At 41.8% G+C, this 22,707-nt stretch overlaps 1 protein-coding gene across 1 annotated transcript in view; it reads right to left on the bottom strand.

Moving 5' to 3' along the window:
* The window catches only part of PREX1 (phosphatidylinositol-3,4,5-trisphosphate dependent Rac exchange factor 1), a gene marked incomplete at its 5' end in the record, with an annotated part of 172,307 nt that overhangs the window by 95,823 nt on the left and 53,777 nt on the right, over nt 1-22,707 (bottom strand). The window contains 2 exons of the mRNA XM_084296939.1: nt 3,175-3,297; nt 8,184-8,255. Coding sequence (XP_084153065.1) covers nt 3,175-3,297; nt 8,184-8,255 — 195 coding nt within the window. The remainder of the gene's footprint in view (nt 1-3,174; nt 3,298-8,183; nt 8,256-22,707) is intronic.

Below are 22,707 nucleotides of genomic sequence, written 5' to 3'. Positions count from 1 at the left end.
GATCTCATCAACAGGACCTAAACACTATTCTGGTGAATCTCCCCATGGGGAATCTGGAAGCGTCTGTCAGAGGTCTGTAATACAAGGAAACTAGAGAAGAAATGCCCTCTGAGAAACTCTGTGTCTGAAAAAAACACTGTGCTTCAAACATTCTCAAACTCTTCTCTAAATTTATGAGCACTTTTAACATGGAGCTTCTGGAGAAAAGTACCTATGCTAACATCTGGCTGCTGACAAGGACGGGGTTTATAATCTAAACTAAGAATGACCTCGCCAGGTGATCATGATAGAAGATACACTGATATGTTCAAGATTCACAGGCCTTATGTCATTTCCTTGCTGCAGACTCCCCGAGGATACACTGTGATTTGATGATAATGGGAAAAAGTAGCACCAAGGGCATTTTTTTTTAGCACTTCTTTTTTTAAAAGCACATTACAACACGAGAACCTTAGGCAAAATGAAAAAAAAAAAAGAAAGTAAATAAGTATCACCCATATTTTCCTTGGGTACACAGGCTAATGACATGCTCTGTCTCTCTCAAAAACAAAACAAAACAACACATTCTTCAGCCACATTGCAGGAGTGCATCCCTAGAAGAGAACGGCTGGCTTTTTCTTCAGGAAACCTTAAGTGTACTGCAAGGGCTTCTTGTAGTGGCAAAATACTGTACACAATTTCAACAAAACCGGTTTCAGCATCATGGAAATGCCTTCAGGAATGACTGTTTCTGAGGCACAGTTTTGAGGATTTTGTTTGTTCGGGTTTTTGTTTGTTTGTTTTCTGTGAATGCTTCTGCTTCACCAGAACAACCCCAATAAGGGAAATGGAGCTCTGGAAACCTGATCAGAGAGGAAATCAAGACTCACTCTGAACCACAATTGCTGCTGGCATCTCCTGCTGGCAACTCACTACGGAAGCCTGCACTGTGAGAGGGGACAAATCTTACATCCCTCAATCCCACAAACCTGCAGCGAGGTGATTATAAAACCTAGGCACCATCTGTACACAAGGACAGATCATTTCCTCCTCTCTTGGTAACCTGCTGTTGACTATTCCCTGCTCAGTCCTGAGGTGCCACAAAGCTTCTAATGTTATTCCTACACTTCCTTAGGTTCATTATGGATGAGACCAGCTTCTTCCATATATTCTGAATTAAAAGATGTTTGACTTCCACCTGCATAAGCTACAGGTCTTCTTCCCTAGGGGACTGTGAAATAGTTGATGTACACATTATTTGCAATGCACTCCGCAGACTACAATGTAAACTGATCTCAGTCAAATAGCCACTAGTCTATTTGGAGGACAAATTCTTACCAGAACTCATGTCTATACATTATAGTTTCATAATTCCTGCTTTGTTGCATGTTTGAGAAATAAGAAACATCCAATTACATAATTATTAAATCCTGCAGGAATAAAGTTACAAAATGCTATGTTCACATACAAGAAGACATTGCCAATGACTACATGTACCAGACTTGAATTCAGTCAAACTACATGATATTAACATTTCTGGCTAGTCAGTGCCACCCTGAAACACAGTAAACAATTTGACAGCATCCCTCCAGACACCCTTGCTAATGAGTAATAATGTCCTGTACAAGATGTCCTGAGCATGTCTTCTTGGCAGCCAATGATTCTAGTGAGTATTCAAGTCTTTAACCGAGTACCTCAGTATGTTCTTCAGCAGCTGACAGTCACTCCTTACAGATGATACAGTTTTGGGGCACTGTTTCAATATAACACATTCTGCTATTATTTTAATTGTTACAACATAAATAAAACTTATAATTGGTAAAGCTCTATAAGTCAAGAATGCCTGCATCACCACCGACCACTCAAGCTCAATGAATTATGAAAGCATTAATTATAATTATGAAAGTGTAATAGAACATATTTTGATGGGAAGTTGGCCTGTGGCTTAATGCAGTTAATAAGAATTTGAAGAAATGGCTATTATGTATATACTTTCTAATTTTTCAGACATCTCAGGAGGGCAGCTGCATGCAAAAAAATCCATAGCTTTGAATTATTATACTTGTAAATCAGTAAATCAGCATTTAAATGAGTCCAGCTTGTGACTAGGTGTATACAATAATGGATCTTGCATACTCAATTAGTGCATACTCTATGTTCTTATTAGTTTGCAATAATAAGAAGCAAATTATAATGAGAGGAGCAGTGGTTCTCTGACTTCCATGATTCTCTCATTTCCAATTCCATAGTTCCATGGTCCCTATTTATAGGTCTGTGCTTTCCAGGTCACCTAGCAGTACCAATCTGACTGGTGCACATAACTTCATTATGAATGTATTAAGAGAACAAATAATAAAACAATCAGGCATAAAGTCAGATGACACAGAAGTAACCTGCCAAAATGTTTTGAACAACCTGGAACTGTCAGAGTGTACCACAACTACTTTGCATTTTGTGACTGTGGCATTCTTAAGCTATTGTTGAGTCTAAAAGCCAAATTTTCTGTAAATCAGTAATTTATTAATAAGTAATTTATATTTATTATACATTATAATTATAAATAATAATAATAATAATAATAATAATAATAATAATAATAATAATAATAATAATAATAATAATAATAATAATAATAATAATAATAATATTAAGTAATTCATTCCATAGTGAAAGGTAGTATATGGTAACTCGTACTATATTTCAGCAAGTGCAAGATAATCTCATGTTACCTTTAATTTACTGAATGATACATGTATGCACAGACACTAACTACTGTAGATGAGGTACAGTCTTTTGTTTTCAATTTTTGTCTTCATGGGTTTCCAATGTTATTTAGGTACAAAAAATATTCATTTACTTGACATTGTGCTGCTTTCCTGAAATATTTGGAACCAAAGTAGATAAATTCTCAGCAATAAGTGTGATCAGCTGTGTGAGGGGGAGAAAAAAGGAAAAAAATATTCAATGGGAAAAGAAAGAGTTTCTAAAAATACCTCATTGTTTAGCTGAGTTTGATGTGGCTTCCATTGTTCTAACCTCATTCACAAGTTTTTTCCCACCCTAACTTCAACTTTCATACAAGACACACATTGTCACAGTATTGCTACAAGCCATAGAGATTAAGGCTAGTTAAGGGGCATGGGAGCTTATGACAGGAAACTGCATTTTCAGATAGTGTTAAGTCATTGTACTTACAAATTTTAAGAAAACATTTCCCAGTTCATGCTGAGACTGAGGTTCTGGTTGTAAACTAAATTCCAGAGCAGCCAGGAACTCCTTGTGAACGCCAAGAATGTCTTCGATGTTAGAAAACAAGACCTGAAATACATAAAGAGAAATCCAATGCCAGCTGTTAATAAAACACTCTCGGGTATATTAAGAGTAGTAGCACCAAAATACTGTGGTTCTAGACCTACTCGTGAAAAGATCTAAAGCACAGATAGTAACTGGTAACGAAGGAATTACATCATATTTGCCCCATTCCTGGCCTCCTATGGAAATCTTTATTGCTACTGATGTACCTGCTGTAAATGAAGGTTATCTTTCCAGGCACCTGAACATGATAAATGTGAACAATCCCTTTCAAGTCTACAGAAAGTCTCCTATGAGACCAAACAGGTAAATGGAACCACAAGGACCAAAGTGACTTTGCAGGAGATAGAAGCAGGAAGTTGTTTGCCTTTCCTTCCCACGCATTTTAAAGCATTTCCTAGAAGAAAGGGACATGAAACTAGAAGTCACAAAGAAGTACCCGTACATGTGAGACCAAATCTCTGCAACATGTGAGCTGGCATTTCACTGACAGGAGCACAGAATAGTGTAAAATATTTCCAAACCACAAGAACAGAGCTTTAGAGTTCCCTTTCACCACTCTCAGTGACTGTAAAATTTGTAGTGGGAGAGAGGTCCTTACTTTAGATGTGCACTGAAGAGATTGTGCAATCTCACAGCTAAATGATCCCTAGGAATTTGAATAGGCATATGCTAAGGGAAATAAACTGCCAGGACAAAAGCTGCTATAAACATACAGAATTTTATTAGGCTATCATCTTCATAGGAAATATGAAAAATTGTGAATACATTTATAGAAGATGGGAGATTACCTGCACAGGAGAAGTCCTGATGCACGGTGACACAGCTATCAGTACTGACAGCCACTGAAGGAAAGCCTGACTGGGCAGACCAAAACCTGGAGCCTGCTGTAACATACACATTGCTGACAGCATTTTCCATCACTCTGCTTCAACCGTGCCAATTGCAAAGAGAAGATTTGCCGTGCAGTCAAACCAGCTTTCATATTGGGAGCTGCCTCTCAGGTCTTGCACAGTGAGTGGGTGTCACTCTTACGAACCCCAAAGACAGCAGCCTGGCAGAACCAGCCTTCAGCTTCCTGGCAGTTAGTGGAGAAACTGAGTGAGCCTAAGATCTTCTAACAATTCCTGAAGCACCTTACAGCAACATTAACCTTTTCAGCTTTATGAGCTTTATTATGCAGTGGAATTTATTCAGCAGATGTGACACTAATTCAGCCTGGTGGATGGTGATATAGCAGTAATTATAAAAAAAAAATCTCTAAATTACATATAATCATTAAGGACAGAAATGAAAACAGATTCTTGGTTTAAAACCAGTCTCCCTCTGGTTTTGTGGGGATAGACATGACAAGGAATTCAAGGAGCCTTCTGTGCATGTACCCAGATACAACTCTGTATCTTGTGTTATTCAAGCATAGGGAGGACATTTTTCTCAAATTTGCAAGCTGGCTGCAGGCGCAGAGCACATCGTGATGCATTTTCCTTTTCTTTGCTCACCTCTGCCTTCAGGAATATCAAGGTACGGTAGCCTGCACTACCATTTATGTATACTTGTGCCTTGTTGCTCCTTTCTGGCCCTGAATAAACTGAAGATTCCAGCACACTGCTTGCACTGAGGGGCTCTGAACCCATCAGAAAAGAAAGGACAGGGAACTAGGACTGTTTCATCGCTTCCAGAAAACTTCCAGTGCAAATTCAAGCAGAGCATATGATGGTTCTATCGCATGGCTGAAAGCAATGTGATGACACATTAGCCTGTCTACATGGCTGTGCCAGAAGCTGTGCCAAAAGAGGATTAACAAGGAAGAGGAAAACATCTGTCAAGGATGACTTTCTCCTTCAGGAGCAGTATTCAGGAGGCTATTTTGTGATCCAAGGAATATCTGTGTAATCTAATAAATTATACGATGGTCAGGAAAGCTCTGCTTGCAGCAGATTTCACAGGTAATAGGAGTCACTTGAAAAATTAAGGCAGCAGAGAGACTTTGACTGCATTTGCTTTTGTATCTGATACATAATTACCCTTGATAAACTTCATGTGAAGGATCTGTGGCTGACAGCTTGTGTACACCATCAGGTTGTGCTGCCTTCCCTGTGCTTTATCAGTAAAATGGTATCATTGTCCTACTGCAAATGCAGCACGATGCTAAATATCAATAGTTATTCCCACATAGGGCGGGAAATAAACTGAAACAACATTGATGATGTTGCTGCAGCTGTTAGTCACTGGAGTACTGGGCCTTGCAACGATTCACAGAATCACAGAACTGTTGGGGTTGGAAGGGACCTTGAAAGATCATCGGGTCCAACCCCCCTGCCAAAGCAGGTTCCTCAGAGCAGGCTGCCCAGGGAGGCATCCAGAAAGGCCTTGAATATCTCCAGAGACTCCACAGCCTCCCTGGGCAGCCTGTTCCAGTGCTCCGTCACCCTCACCATGAAGTTCTTTTGCATGTCGGTGCAGAACTTCTTGTGCTCTAACTTGCAGCCATTACCCCTTGTCCTATCCCCACAAACCACTGAGAAGAGGTTGGCTACATCCTTCTGTCTCCCACCCCTCGGATATTTATATACATTGAGGAGATCCCCTCTCAATCTTCTCTTCTCCAGGCTGAACAGACCCAGGTCTCTCAGCCTTTCTTCATAAGGAAGATGCTCCAGGCCCCGTATCATCTTTGTGGCCCTCTGCTGGACTCTTTCCAGGAGATCCCTGTCTTTCTTGTACCGGGGAGCCCAGAACTGGACACAGTACTCCAGGTGAGGCCTGACCAGGGCAGAGTAGAGGGGAAGGATTCAATGTGGCCTCTCTGGAAGAGGATACAGTGGCCAAAGATCATTGAAAACTTCACTGCTCAGTGCCAGCCGTAGGAGGAACCTGCAAAAATACTATTGGAAGCCATAACCCAAGTTACCCTAAAAAGTACTTTTTCCTTTTGCTTAGAGGTAGGTGACTGCCAGAATACCCTGGATTTTCCTCTAGACACTTGAGCTGCATGACGAAAGAGAGGAAAACACAGGGTTCTCTTTACATAAGTTACCAAACCATTTATGCACTCTGCTACCACCTTTTCTGCTGCCACCCACCTCACAGCTCCCTGATGACCCAAAACGTACAGGATTAGCAGGCAGAGTTATCAGAAGTCCCAACACAGCCTCGCTTGTCCTGCCTCTACCAACAAGGATCGGCAGAAGGAAAGAACAGCCAACCTTCAACTGCAGGAAAGACAATTGCATTGTTTAGGACGGGAGGACGAAGAGGGAGAGATAACATTGACTCTGGTCAGAAAACCTGTGCCTTTGTGATTCTGTTTCACCAGCAGCAGGCATAGGTCCTTTATTACCAAAGAGCAGCTCTGTTATTGAAAGCTGGGTATTGTAATAATAAGAATTAATGAGGCCTCACAGTAGCCTCACAAAGGCACCCGCAGGCAGTTGAAGAATGACACAAAAATGAAGCAGTACTTCCCCAGAGGAATGTGATGGACCTTAGAATACAAATACGTTTAATCAGCAGAGAAAATAAGGGCTTTTTTGCATGGGCTATGTGGGCACTGCAGCTTAGTATATAGCAATCATAATGGTATCTGAAGAACGAGAGAATTAACAGCGACTTTCACCAACCTCTGCAGTTGTTTGTCAAATTGGCAAATGGTTGTGTACGTTTACTTCTCCTGCAGAGGTTTCTTGCACACTTCTCTACTCACAGGATCTGTTATCACTAATCACTTGTCTACTTTTCTCTCAGCCGTCCCCAAACTTACTTCAGACTGCACATGATGAGCTTCCAGGGAACAGGGACTTCCAAATTTGAAGACAGCAAGAGGCTTAGCTCTACAAATCTGCCAAACCTTCTTGCTACCACCCCATGCTGATGCCAGTTAATCAGTAATAGCATATTGCTAGCCCACAGAAAGAATTGCATAATGGAGGCTGGATCCCTGCTAGGATCTCTATACTTCCAGGTGATACTGCTATGTAAAATGGAAACACATCAGCTGTAATAGTGCTGGCCACTATGACGTACCTATTGTTGCTGCACTGTTCCCATTAACATATAAAGCGAAGACTCTGCTTCTACTCTGATGTAGAAGCTACAGGATCAAATGCAAGTCCAGTAAGCAAGACTCTGAAGGCAGACGCTGCACGCTTTCCCACTGATGCTGAGGTTTCATTTGTGTATATGTACAAAGAAGGTTTTGGTTTCACAAGCGTGTGTGTAACAAAGAGGTTGTTTAAGCCAGATTGCTAAAAGAAAGTGTTGCTTATTTTTATGAATATAAACAATAAGGCCTCCTGTGACAGTACACAGTAGAGAAGCTAGTACCTCTCAGCTCTGCATCCTATATGCCTTTCCAGTGCAGAATTCATTCACCAATGTCCTCATGCTAGGGTCTCCCATTCCTCAGTCCTCCCACAGGAGCCCAAATTCCTTCCTATTGCAATCCAAAGGAATATTCCTGCCTCCTTATAACACATTTAATTTATAGATTTGGAAGAGACAACAGATGTAAACTGGCTCACTGATTACTGTCGAGCAAAATAGATAGACACAGCCACTTCATTCCGTGCCTTTTCCCTTAAGAGGGCTAAAAAGGTCTCTCTGTCCTCTATACACTATATCACAAATCTTGGCAGAAGTTAGTGTTTCTGACAACACTACACTGTTATCAAATTCTACTGAAATTAGCTGGTGGGATAAAAAAATGTTGGAAGATGACAGCTAAACAAATGGGCAAACAGACTGAGAAACTGTCAGCGTGAGCCTCTTTTCTTTTGGGAACCAGTTTAATAATAAGCATCAATAAGATATGAGGATGTTTGATATACATATCCCAGAATCTAGGCTTTCACTATGTATGAAATCCCTATCAATGAGGAATATGGAAAAAATACCTTAACATTCTCCTCTGTTATGTACTTCTCGGCTTTGTCCACAGCATTCTGGCGGATCCGGTGAAGAAATGCCTGCAGAGAAGAAAAAATGATGTTCAAACGTCTTGATATAGTTTGTTTTCACTCCTTTATATTACCCTCGTTTCCCATCAACAGTGTGGCTGATTACCTTTAAGATTGAATGAATGTAACCACCTACCAAATCACCACCACAGTTCTTAGACTCAGACTTGCATTCAGGATAACACAAAAGACATTTCCTACAACATTGCTGGGTTTTGCCTGGTGATAAATGTCTTAGCTCTGATGAGATTTTTAGACTTAGCTATCTGTTACTGCCAACAGACCACAGCAAGACTGGTTATTTTTTCTTTGAGGGTTTCCCCTCTCTCTAAAATGAAGCTGTTTTGACTCTAGGAGGCATAGTGCCTGATGTACATCAAGATGCACGTCAGTGAAAAGGACCGGGGGGAAGAAAAAAGAAAAAACTAACAGAAGTACATTCACGGTGCTGGAGCTGAGGTATGTCAGAGCTATAGACTAGGGTTATGGACACTTTCAACAGACTCGATACTTGGAGAAGGGAAATGAAAATCTCCAGACAATTCCTGGGACACATTATCCTGTTTGCTGTTTCATTTGGTTATAAACAGGCAAAATAATGCTAGAACTTTTCACTTAGGCCAGGTTACCCCTTTCCTCAGCTCTGCAAAAGTTTGATTTCAAGTGGCAATCAAAAACAAGCCCCAGGCCAGATATAAATGGACAGCGATTCCAATAAGAGCCTTTACAGCTTAATTCTGGCCGCTAGAAGTGAGGAGCTACTTGTATTTGCACCAAATAAACCCACAGCACATTTGATCCAGCGGGAAGGACTTAGCAAAGCATGCTTTGGAGTATTTCTACTTCAAATCTCTGCTTTTTCAGCAACTGTTGGCTAAAAGGCTCTTCTGAACGAGAGCAGGATCAGCACAGAGATGCAACTACCTTCAGGTGAGACTGAAAGGAAAGCAGCGCAGGCAGAACCAGCTCTGATAAACTACAACACCCATGCACGAGAGAGGAGAGGGCTTTTCTCCCTGTCTGTGGCTTCTAACTTGCCTCCCACACAAAGGGTGAGCCCTGGGGAGTACTGTGAACAAAGAAGGAAAGAACTTGTCCTACCCACCTGAGACAGAGGAGAAACGGGTCCATTCTTCGTATTTATGGTACAAAGCAGCTTTGCTACAGCTTGATAATAAAAGACTTTTAAAAGTTGTCCACTCCTCAGCAATGTTCGTGCCAGCTGATGCACACTCAGCTTTTTCTTTTTTCCTTCTCCCCTTTTGCCTGTTAGGATTGTCAGCAGCTTACAACATGATAAGAAGCAAAGCCACTGAAACACACTCAGAGCTTACAGAATGCCTCTGCCTCTGTTAGTTTGGTTGGAAGACAGCAAGCGTGTCCCTGCATCTCACTTTCAGCCCCCAAAATGGCACATCCTTGTTTCTGGGAAGCCGTGGCTCTATAACACATCACTCGTTCAGACTTTACAGGACAGGCACCAATAAAATAAAAATAAAAATAAAATAAAATAACATAAAATAACATAAAATAACATAAAATAAAAAGAATTAATGAAGCAAACAGCCCCTACATTTGTTTGGGGCCCTGGGGTTCTCAATCTACTTTTTTGTGACCAAATTTCCAGGCCTACAAGCACATTCCTCCCCTTGTATTACTAAACAGGAAGGGGATCCTGGCTGGATTCCAGCTAGATATAGAGAATTTGGAGCAGGTTGGGTGGACTGAGAAGTCTGAAAACCAGATTCCTGCAGTAAAGGAACAGGACTTGCACCAGTGGCAGTAAGGCCATTTGATAAAAGCCAGCCCAGCCACCTCGCCACTAACCTGGCCAGGAACTGCTGCTATGTGAATGCACTGCCCAGCATCTTGGAAAACTCAGGAAGTGTCTGAAATGAAGTGTTCAGCAGGATGATTAATGGCAGGAGGGTTGACAGGTACAGCTGTTGCCCTCCCACTTCACTGCTGGGTGTGATATCTGAGCTTTAAGAGTCAGGTATCTGATTGATGTGAGGTAGCACGTCATACTGAAGTCACTTATTCACAAAAGATAAGCCAATCGGGGACTCTTCCTTGCTTTAATCACATCTGTTTGGAGACAACAAATCCAATTGGAACGATTAATTAATCTAGACAATTAGCAGCTCCACTGGTGACTAATATTTACCTGCATATTAGTCTCAGTAACTTGGGTCTAATAATAGAAAGATGGTAAACAGAAGTGCAAATCACATTAGCTGTTACAGGCCAGTCAATAAAAAAGCAGAGTCTGTGTTAATCTAAAAAACAGCTTTGCTGTGATGCTTGTCTGAAAAGATCATTTAACTGGAACATGAGAAATGGAGAAAGAGAGAGAAAGAAAAAAAAATGAGAAAAGCTCAGAAGAGCTTTATAGAAAGTATGAAATACTTAACAGGGAAAGAGGCAGCCAACTTACTAGTTAGTTTATCAGATCTTCTACAAGCCTCTGATTTGTCTTGACGTGCACAAGCAGCAATCTCTCCAGTAACATTAAAAACAAGAGAGCTACACGAGATTTTCGTCCTAGAAATTTAGTAGTACACTTTCCAAAACGCAGCCACAAAAATCTAAGCTTACTGGACGCAGCACTATTTGTTCCCCAGCTCTCAATACCTTTTCATCTGCAAACAGAATCTTTTGCAGCACGGTCGCTCAAATTAAAAGCATGATAAATGCAGACTACTAACCAGCAGTTCGTGGAGCTAATGTTGTGTGCCCTGTTCACATGACAACACCACTTCCCTTCCAAACTGCTTCAAGCTTGGAAAAAGCAGCCCTTTTCCCAGAGATTTGTTCAGACATTTAGGTCAGTGTTTTCCAAACATCAAGCTATTTTGGTGCTACTGGTTTTATACTGGGCTCCAGACTCTTCTGCATCAAAACCATCCCTCCCTTCACCTGGTGACAGCCCCTAAGGCCTGCTACACAAGCAGTGCACAGCTCTTTTTGCGGAACACAGCTACAGGGAGTGGTATGAACTTTTATGAGAACAAGTGATTTATCTGGAAAATCAGACAGGTATTTATGGCAGGACTTGACAAACGGGAGAAGGAGGAACTTTAGCAACTTGCCATGCCTATATTTCATTTATGTTCCAAAACATACTGTTTAAAGAGTAAATACTCAAAGGGATAGGAGCTTTTCTGGCCATTTATAATGTTGCAGAGTCAAATGCTCCCTGCTCCTTCCTAGGATGCCACAGGATGACCATGAGCATCTTTTCTCCACAACCAAAATCAAAACCCTCTACCACAACATGCTATCATTTTCCTACATTTACAAATTAGCATGACTTCAGGGGAAGTATAGCAGCTTATGATACAAACTTCACTAGAACAATGACATATCGGGTGGGTAATATGCTGTTGAAGAGCTAGAGAGATGACCAGGTAACAGAAGTTGGCTGCTCTCTTCTACCTGCCTGTACACTGGTCGTGACTGATACAAGGTTAAAAATTACACACACAAAAAAAAATAGGATGGCAGAAAAAAATGACTTTTTTTTTTTTTTTTAAATCCCCGCAGTTGTTGATTTTGCTCTCTTGCCATTTGTAGTGTTTTGCTGTGCTCACGCTGGGCAGACCCAGGTCTCTGAGCTACCCAAGCTGCACAGGAGGCTACTGCTTCCACATCAGAAGGGACCAGCGCAGCCCATGGCTCCTGAACAAAAACACGCACAGAAAAAATGGGAAGGCAGGCCGGTAGATTTTCATTCTCCTGACAAAGCTCTGCAAAGGTCTCATCTTCTATGTGTGTGTGCTAATCATTAGGAAAACAGCCCACAGAGGATTTGTTTTTGTTTAAAATTCTGCTGCTGCATCAACATAACATTTATTTGTGCGCTGTGACTTGTTGCCCTAGAGATCTGCTGCTTCCAAACTCAGCAGGCCATGTCTGATGGCCCCTCATGTCATGCATAAACACAGCTCAGAGTTTGTCTTACAGCACAATGCCTTGCGGAATTCAAGGAAACCTATAACAAATTAGAAGAAGCAGAGTGAAAAGCTTCCTTTCTGCACTATGGTGTACCGGGTGAGTTCATAACGACTGAAAAATAGCCTTCTTCTTCCAACAAAGAGTAGGACGCTACAAATCAATTTAGGTACACAACTTCATTTCACCAAATAAGCATTTCTAATGGCCCCTTCTTCTTAAAGAGGTTTCATTCTCCAGTTCCTTATCCTTAAAATCCACGTCTGCAATGAAACTTTGTTCCTTGGGATGTCTTTGCTCCACCTCTGAACCAAAAAAACATAAAGCACAATTCTAGGAAAGAGTCTGCTAACTGGGAGTTGTTCTGGCATGGTAGCCTCAATCAGCTAGGATTTGTCTCAAATGCTTTTCACGTGGCCCTTGTTAAACTTTGACTTGCAGTCTTAACTTCATTATAGTAAATGAGTGTTTAGCACCTTCCATCTAGTGTAAGTAACGCACGGCAAATCCCGGGAACGAGGCAGTGAGAGTTTGCTGGGGCCTCTTTTCAAGGGGGCACTTCCTCAAACATTCGGACAGGCCGGGAGATTTCTGATTGAACAGCAAGGCAGGCACACTGTGCATAACCCAGAGGGAAATGGAAGGAGAACAGAAACAGTGATGAGGCAATGGTGAGCATATCCAAAAGGATTTCAGCCAGAGCCGAAAGCACAATCCTGTGAAACCTGTGTTCTGAACAGGGGACTGCAATTTCATCTTGTCCTTGAGTGACAGACAAGTTTGTTAGACCCATTAGTGATCAGCACTGAAAACAACACAGGGATCCATATGTACCTAGTATCTTCGGTGTTAAAACAGATACATTCCTTTACACCTTTACACTTGTGCAAACAGTTGTTGAAAGCTCCTTGCAAGTGCAGACATTTTGATTCCAAGAAAATGTGCCCCCAGTGAAAAAACAAAGAGGTGAGGTGAACAATTAATTTCACCATCCGACTATTCCTAACCATGCAACCCCAACATAGGGGATATATATACATTGATCTGTCTCTGACAACACACAGTAAAATCTGTCAGAGATTTGAACAAGAACTTGCAAGTGTAATTTCACTTTCTTTTTTTAATCACTTGAGTAAATATTGGGACTGAATGTAGCTGTCAGATATGCTTTTGACTCCACTGCAGTACTGATCATGTCCCAAAAAAATCCTTTGTCTTTAGCAAAGCAGCTTGGCAGTCCTGTGGAAACGTGGCTCTACTAAAATAGTCCAGTGATTTAAAATGAGTGTTAAAATGAGTGTTTGCTGCAGCTTGTGTTTTAAGAGCAGGTGCATCCTTGCTCATGGTACTCAACTGTTAGCTTTGAACCTTGCCATCCTGGGCCATGTTTTTCTTTCTATCAGATGTGCAGCTTCCAACCTAAGGCTCTACACAAACGACAGGAAACACAACTATCCTGCATCCTACATGTGAACTGGAGTTCTCACCTGCACTAAAGTCCGAGTGACAATGCAATAGATAATCTCAAAATAACGTAACAATGAATGCACGGGGCTACTTATACAAAATAAATCCCATTGCATCTTTAGCATTGTTATTATTCAGAACAAGTAAGCCTGCATTTCTATAGAAAACTAAGCCTTTCAGCACTTCCTCTTAAGCATGTTGCAACTACCTGAATGCAGATCTTTCACTGCATGCTAGCACAGCTCCGGGTTATTAACCAAATGGGAACCAAGTTCCCATTTGCTGTGCTGGGGGTGGACCTTCTTCAGCTCTGCTGTTCCTGGAGCATCCTGCAGTCCTGCACAATACTAACCAAAATCTGACTTCCATCCTAGAGACAGTTGGATTTTAATGACCGATGAAGTAATTTTTGTATAAATTCAGACAATTAATTTTCAAGGACCTCTTATATTCCTGGACAAAAGCCAGAACACATATGGAGAACTCAGGGTCTGATTCAGGTTTTTCAGTAGTGAAGCTTCAGTTAGAATATCTTCAGTCAGGAGGAACTCCTTTGACATCATCAGTATGACACATGCAAAGCAGAGAGAGACTGAAGCGATTCTCCTACTTTTAGAGAACGAATTACTGTAGCTCTTCCGCTGTAAATTGGCAGCCTGGGATTCACTCATTGCTCAATTACTGGCTGCCCTATTGAGATTTCTCTAAGAACACATTTTAAGTTATCGCTATCTGGTAAAGGAAGAAAGAACTTAAGCATCAGATGAGTGCATGATAATGAAATTCTTGCAAAGGATATTTCACTTATGGAGAACATTTTTCTTTAGATCCTTTTGAAACAATGAGGAGCTACTGCTGTAAGAAAGCACTCTGCAAAAAGGAGCTCAGATCTACAGCCAAATTAATTCATCAGCAAACAGCTGAACAGGGACTGGCCTACAAGGCAGAGGTGTTTAGCAAGAGGAAATAGCATCAGAAATATCCTTTATTGCCCTAATTTCAGGCTTCCTGTGTATCAAATTGGCTTTAAAACCTCAAAACTCATTGGTACATATTTATTTTTTGATCTATCCCCTGGTGAGGAACTAAACTATTAAGTAACCAAAAAAGATTTCAAGAAAAAAGAAAGTTATGCTCATTATGGAATACTGAGCGTATTCTCTGCAAACAGTTCAGGCAGCCTGAGCCGTGAGCCTGCAGCATTGCCTACTGCTAAGCAGAAGATCAAACAGACTCTAGAGTACAGTTTTTCAAATGGTACTTTTCCAAAGGTTACTGCCCTTGCATAATCTCGGGCTATGTTAGACAAGAAATGAGGTGGACTACCTGTACTCATCACCTATGTTCTGTGAAACTCATCTCACTGCCTTTTGAAAGGAAATTTGAAGATCTCTGTCTTTGTAACTCTTACTCCAGTATTCCTGAGGACACCTTCTTTGGGGAGGACGTGAGCTCCCCTGCCCCAGCTCCATGCCCCACATCCGCACTTCCTTCCTTTAAGGAGACTTCATTCAAGTGTTGCCATTTACAATAACTAGTTCACACACAAACACAGGGATGTTACAGCATGAATCATCTCTCTCTACAAAAGACTGCACGACTACTTGCAGAAGAAGCAGACTCTATCCCAGAAGAAACTGCAAAGACCATCACAAAACAAACACAGCTTAAGTTGCAAAATCCAGATATAACATAGGGAGAGATGTTTTGTCTGAAGCATGTTTTCAACAGATTTTATTTTTAATGGTATAGATACATAAGTAATAAATATGTCTATATATATTACAAAACCTCCACTAACACTGACAACTTAATAATCATGAATTAAGCACTGATCCTGGCAATCTGAAACCTTATCTTCCCCACTTCTCAGCCTCACATTTGGTGAATCCTGATAAATACCAAATGAAATATTGGGAAGCATTCAGAAACTGAGCTGTTTAAAATCATAGAAGTATATGTATGAATAAAATGCTTTTATTTAAGCATTTTAATGCTTAAATCTGGACTACTTCTTTATAGACTACTTCTTTACAGACTACACAAGAGAAGTGTCCCGCTTATATAAACTACATGCTTGACATTTCCAAAACCCGAACTGATTTGTCCTTAACCCATCTTACATTTGAAGGCCCATGCAGTTACGTCCATGACTGGCTGATTTATCTTGCATCTGTCTTGCCATCAAGTGATTTACTGTCTATAGCATCAAAGTTGATGAAAAACAGTTGCAAAATGCTGGCACTGCATAGCACTGGGAGTTTCAGTGGTACTCAAGGCAGTCAGACATTCCTATCACTTGTTATTTACTTGGACTCTCTTGACAAGGGTTCACTACAAGACGGGATCTGTCAACAAGTCACCGTGGCTAGGATTCACCTCATCTGCTTGCACCCCCCTAGAAGCTGAAGTCTACCTAAGCTAGTGATGCAGCTTCTCTCCACAACAGAAAACAACAGGCAGGCAACTTCAGAGGATGAATCAGTGAACTCTGGGAGCGACGTCTAGGAAGAAAGGCTGAACTACACTCCAGAAATGCCTTTTCTTTCCAACAAGAGCGCCCAGGTGACAAGTTGAGATCAGACCACCTTCCTCGCCTGTACCAGCCTCACAGTATCTGCAAATACAAAGTTCCAGGGCATAGAGTGCAAATGAATCACGTCTAAAAGCAAACCAGTGACTGAGTGTCTCAGCACGGATGCACAGGCACATTGTGGGTGCACTGCAAGTGAATACCTGCAAAATTCATGTGCACGGATACTCTCAGCATGGCAGTGTTCTGGGACTCAGCACAAAAGAACTGATCTAACTGCACTTCCCAGGAAAATAAAGTACAAAGAAAGCTCTAAAAATACACTGGGCTGTATCAGTACTGCTGGTGTACTGATGTTTACACCAGAATACTGCAGCAACAAAAAAAAAGGTCGGCCCGAATTCATTCATGCATTGACTGATGAAGGAAGGTGAAACCAAAGGGAAGTGAGAGTGAAATATGTCTCAGTGTTTCTCCCTCCAAAGAGAGATCCCTTTCTTAAGGAGGGCTCGCTCTCATTTGAATTACAAAAACCTTTTTTGTGAAGTGAAAGCCAGGCTGGTGCTGCAAAGGAGCCCATTGTCTGCCTTCTACCATTGCGCTGACTTCTCCTATGCCCTCCTCCCCTGCCGTCACTAACATTTGCATCCGCAGGCAGGTCTGAAGATCCCAGTTCACTTCAGAGTCCAATAACAGCTACCTTTTTCACCTTTTAAATCCTTCAGGACTCATTTATTAGCATTGCCTGCACTCTGGCTCTCTCGCCTCTTCTTCACGCTCTCCCTCCTCCCCAACGTGACCACAAATCACTTCAATTACTGTAGATTAAAATAAAAATTGTCTCCTTTGCATACCCAGAGCCTAAGGAAGCCCTTCTGTGAAAATCTAACCTTGGATGACTCCAACACATTTTCAATGTCATCACAAATTATCTGTTTAGATTTTCAAAGGAGCTTAAAAAAAGATATGTGCCTAAGTCCTGTAAGCCTTTGAAATATCTTCCATTTTCTCAGCCTCTTCATGACTTCTCTTTTTCAACTATCACAATTTTCATCATTTGACTGCACCATGGAACTCTTCAAAAAACTTTTAGCATGTTTGAATGGAGTGTTTTATTTCATTTCTCTTTTACGTAGAGGAACAAATCCTGACAAGTCTGTGTCTGCTTAGCCTTTACCTAACAGAAGTTTGTTTCGGGAGCATGTAAACACTGTAAAAAGGCTTCAGAGTCTGACCCATAAAACTTGTATTCATAATGCCCATGGCTGAGAAAAGCCTGTAGACTGCAATCATTTTCTGACTACTGATAACTCCAACTGCAAAGATATGATCAGCACAGGGAACGTTTCATCAGGTCTCGTGCTCTGCACAGCTATTCCTTTTTCAAGAAGAAAGTAAAAGCATCAGAGTGACTGGAAATATCAAGTGGCTCCCAACAGAGATAGCTAAGTTCAGGCACTGAATGTAATTGTAGCAAAGACTGGATTGTCTTCAATATTTCAAACTTCTGATCTAAGATAAATAATTTAGATACCAGAAAGAGCGTCCTTTCCCTTTTCTGCTGTCTCTTTTCAGTCACAGTGTCAGAACATGTTAAACACTTAATAGACAAAGCTGGAAGTTTTAAAATGAGACCTGGTGTCATTGAAGTCCATGGAATTTATTACATTAGTTGCAATATAGGCTACAGCTTCCCCTGTGCTATCCCCTCAGAAGGTAAGGGTCATAGAGAGCAGATAAAAGCTTACAAAAAACAATGAATCTTTTCTTGCATACTCGTTTTCTGAGTAAGTGTAATGAGTTGGTCGTTGTTAATCTTGTGGCTCTGAAATTTTACTTCAAGTGGATGGTCAAGTAAGCAGAACTGCCAAAACCTGCAGGGGTGTGAATCCAGGCAACCTTGCTGACCCGCACATCATTAGAGCCAGCTAACAGCTCAGCCCTCAGTCTTCCAGCCAGGTCCATGGGGTGATACTGAATGATATCAATTTTCAAGCTTAAGCTGAATCTCTAAGCTAAGAACCAGACCAGTTCAGCTTACTGCCACCAGGTTCACTGACAACTGTTCCAAATCACACTGCGAATCTACATGGGGCCCAGGTATCACGATCTCAGGTGACCCACAAAATTGATCTACATTGCAAATGTAACAAGATCCCAGGATCCCGTTTCACTATGAACATTGTGTCCACATCTGGCTGACGTGTACTTAAATAGACTCATATGTCAGTTCAGCATCAGGCTTTGGACCTAAATCTTGAGATTGCTTCCATGGGTATCTTCTCAAGCAGTTTTCTTTCTGATCTTGATTAATGTGTATGCAAGTGGCTGGCAAGCAAGACTGGTGATCCTTGGTTTGAACCAGGTTGTGTACCAAACCAAACTCCAAAATGCACATATGATGTATTCATATTTGAGCATCTCCTTTACGTATGCAAACATTCTGGTGTTCTCGGGGGTGCATTTCCACCACAGCAGAGTTAGGGCACCATTTCTCTAACTTGATTCCTAACTTTAAGAAGACCCAAGACAAACTGAGTGAGCAGTACCTTGTTAACTGATCAAATTAAGAGCTGCAAAATTATCAGGTAAAATTTCAAAATTAGAGACGTTTCACCTTACCAAAGTCCTCAGAAGTACTTGCCTGGATCTGCTTATGCACTTACAGGTTTCCTATTACTCAGTCATTACAGCTGAAGTAAAATGGGAGGCACCGAGTCCTGTAGGAAATCCCAGTGAAACCATCCTGATTTCAGGTGTACTGCCCATCAGACTTTGGGAGAGCATTAATGACTGTGTTTGACAGTCTCCACGCAGACATACTAGACACAGGTGCAGCCGTGGGTCAGGGTTTCCAAGTTGTCATTTCTTGTTGAGGAGATATCCCGGTATCTGCCCGTGCAGCAGCTGCAGGCAGCACCGGCAGTCAGCTCCCAGCTGCAGCGGTGTCTGTGCTGGCTCCCTGGCCAGGGCTGTGAATACTTCGGGAACTTGTGCTCCTTCACAACTAGCAACCGGGGCCCTGGTACAGCACAGTGTCAGGATTCCTGGTCCTTAGTGATTGAAATTTCCTGGGAGAAATGGGCTCAAGTGCCTCTGGTGTGAGGGTGAGGACGCAGCTTTCAGTGGGGGAGCAAACTGCACGCAAGCCCCTGGCCTTCTGGGACTCGCACCACTGGAGCTGAAGAGGAGTAGCTGTCTCTCTGTAGCCCATGAAAGGTTTCCAAGATCTCCAAATGTACAGAAAAACGAGATTTTGTGAGATGTAGAGAAATCCCGTAAGGGGAAAGGGGAGGAGGAGGGCTAAGAGGGAACTCCCATTGCCCTGAGCCTTTTTCTGCTTAAGGGCGGCAGATAACACATGCCTCATGCACCCTGGGCAGCTTTCAAGAAGCCAGCTTTCAGGCTTTCCCTGCTATGAATCTCCCACCTCATAAAGTTGTCAGTAAAGCTATGCTTATTTGTGAGCTAGAGGATTAACCTACAGGTAACTGGGAAGGAAAATGATTCTGAAGGACACTGATTTTTGTCTTCTCCAAGCAAAAGCCACAAGATCGTCACACATCATCCCTCTGAAATGAATGCGTTAAAAGTTGAGTCTCCAATGTATTGTCTTCACTCAAACTGCTGGTTATGCTGTGCTATGTGTCTTCTGGGAAAAAAATATCAATTGTACATCAGAGACGTACACTTCTATATTTTGCCTACATACTAAATATTTGTATTACAATTATTTCATAGTTCACTAAATAATAATGCTTGTAAAAGTGAAACGGTTACAAATACAGTTCTGGGGAGTAATTCAGGCCAAGTCAAACAGTAGATTTTTTTTTTTTTTTTTAATGTTCAGTAAAAATATTTCTTGTTTATTTGCTTTTTAGTATTTATTTTGCAAACTGCTAGTCCCTCTGGCATGCTCCCTGGCTCCCCACCCTGATGCACAGTTGCTCTTACTTCCACAGCATGGACAACTGCTAGCCTCAGAGTATATTCGAGCTGCAATACAGATCCTGACATTAGTTCAGTTTAAGCTTGCTTTGGTCCTGCAAGCAGTCCCTCAAGTGTCTCAACAGCACAAGTTAGCCCAAACCGACCTCTCCATCTTGAAGGACTGTTTCTGGTATTCAAGCAATCTTGTTTAAGGCCAGCTCTAGTATGGTCTCATTTCACTGAAGACTGCAGCACCGAAGTACACTAAATCATTACCTAATGCCTCCTGCCTCTTCTCTGTTCATCGTCATATCTGCAGTTACAATTTATTTATTTTTTCATCTTTATAATGTTTTAATATTTGACCTCTCTTGTCTCAACACAGGACCATTATGAGGTATTTTACAATTAAGGAACCTAAACCATAAATCAGTCAGTAAGTGATAAACAAGCCACTCAAATACTCAAAGCCTGTATGGTGTGAGGACAAGTACACTTACTGGAAAGTTTCGCAGATACTGACTTTAGTAAGACTACTTCATAAGGAAAGTATTCCCAGCCTTGCTTTGTGGCGGGGCAAAGAGGACTCAGAAGGTTACAGCTTAGCCAAGGCAACCCATGGAGACTGGGAAGGAAGCTTCTGATTCCCTGGCCTCTGATCAGCTCCTTACTCCCATTTCTGTAAGGAGTACAGGGAGTAAACTTGCAAAAACTACCTAGCACTTGATGTACCCTTTTTCTCCAATCACACAGGCTTTTTCAGTCAACTTTGACTTCCAAAAAAAAGAGGGAGCTTTTCTGTTTCATGTCAACATGTCAGTAAATATTTCAAAATTTGATTAAACCCAGTTTAAAGGTTTTTTGTTTTTTGTTTTTCTTTTCTTTTTCCTTCCCCCCCCCCAAGCTGCACAATGCTTCAAAAGCCTTCCTACCCCAGCAAAGAGAACACAGCTTTGGAGCTCTGCTTTGCATACATTACCCCAGACAGAGCTCGCACCCAGCCACCGGTTATGCTTACATGTTGAGAAAGCCAGGCTGCACACAGCTGCACCTTGCAAAGGTTGCCCGGCTGCGTTTGCAATTATTTACACACAAAAAAATAAAAATAAAAAAAGAGGAAAAAAGAGTGAGCATCTTTCACATGTTGGTTTAAAAGAGGAATTACAAAAATTAACCTCACAAGCACATTTTTCGTCACCAGCCCTGAGCAGGAACAAACAGTTTAGCTGATGAAGAGCTGCTTGCTGAAAGTGCAGCAGCTGATCTGAGCTAGTTTTCCTAACCAAGCCCAATCCAACAGCCTCTGCACCGTTTTTAAAGTGTGCACCATCAGGGTTCTGCTGTTTGTGGGGAGGTACATGTATGTGATGTTTTCCAGCCAACTTTCCCCTACTGGGCATAAGAGAGACAAAGATTGAACTGGACAAGCATGCAGGACAGAATCCTCAATTGATTATGAAATATTACACCAAAAATTTAACCAAACCAAAAATCCTTCTGCTGGTAGACAACATGATTTATGGGGCTTGGATTATTATTAGTTTTTAAACAAATACCACTACATCCCTAAGCTCTAGCAAGAAGCTCAAGCACACCGTAGGGTGGTCTGGAGCTGCCCTCCATCCACACACCACCTCAGAAACACCCCAAGAAAGCTTATTTATATGTTAGGGCTCCCGCCCAGTATTACAGACTGGAAATATTTGGGCTGCTCTAAAAAGCACCAGTCTGCGGTGCCTAGCCAGACCTAAATTCTGCACCACATCCAGTACTGTGCAGCAACCTGTCCCATTCCTTCTCAGACAAGTGGAAAATTATGCCATTTTGCCAGGTCAAAGAGCTAGACAGAGCACTGGCTAAAAATACCTCCCGTCCTACTGCCCCACACCAGCCAAAGGGCTGGGTTTCATAGTTCCCCTTAACTACATTTATTTTGTTGCGACAGCCTCTAAAAAAGCTCCTACTCATTGTAGCATTTCTTCTTCGCACACATGTTCCTGCAGAACACAATCATATCACACATGGTCTAAAACCCCAGCTTCCTCTGAATCAGAGCAAAGAATTAGACCATTATATTTGAAACATAAAGGGGAAGTTGACAGAAACCGAGAAAAGCTTGCTGCTGTGCCCTGAGCTGAATGGCTGCAGCAAGCAGGCTGCCCTCCCTGCATCCCGTAGCCTCTGACTCAGTCTGAGTGCTGGGAAGGTCTGGGGACGACGGACTGGCACTGCCTCGGCACCTCCGGGGACGGACAGTGCTCTGCATGGTGTACAGGCTGCTTCAGATCTCATCTTCACTCAGAGCTACTTTGTTTTGTGCTGTGCTAGGAAGGCTGGGTTGAAAACGGGATGATAGTTAAGCTTTTAGACTGTGCGCACCCCAGTGCAAAGCTAAAGATGTAGCTTTGGTACCCACTTGCTCTTTCTTTAGAGAGATGCAAATAGGAACTCCTCCTGAGGTTTTCCATCCAAAATTTTAATTTTACCAAAAGCAGCTGTGTGATCAAAACAGTTTGTTGAAAGTACCCTGATGTTTTAAATGAAAAACAGCTGAAGTTTTGAGTTCCCTTCATCTGA

The sequence above is a fragment of the Netta rufina genome (genome assembly GCF_964035555.1).
Source record: "Netta rufina genome assembly, chromosome: 16".
Lineage (NCBI taxonomy): Eukaryota > Metazoa > Chordata > Aves > Anseriformes > Anatidae > Netta > Netta rufina.
This window is presented reverse-complemented; position numbering and strand designations above follow the sequence as displayed.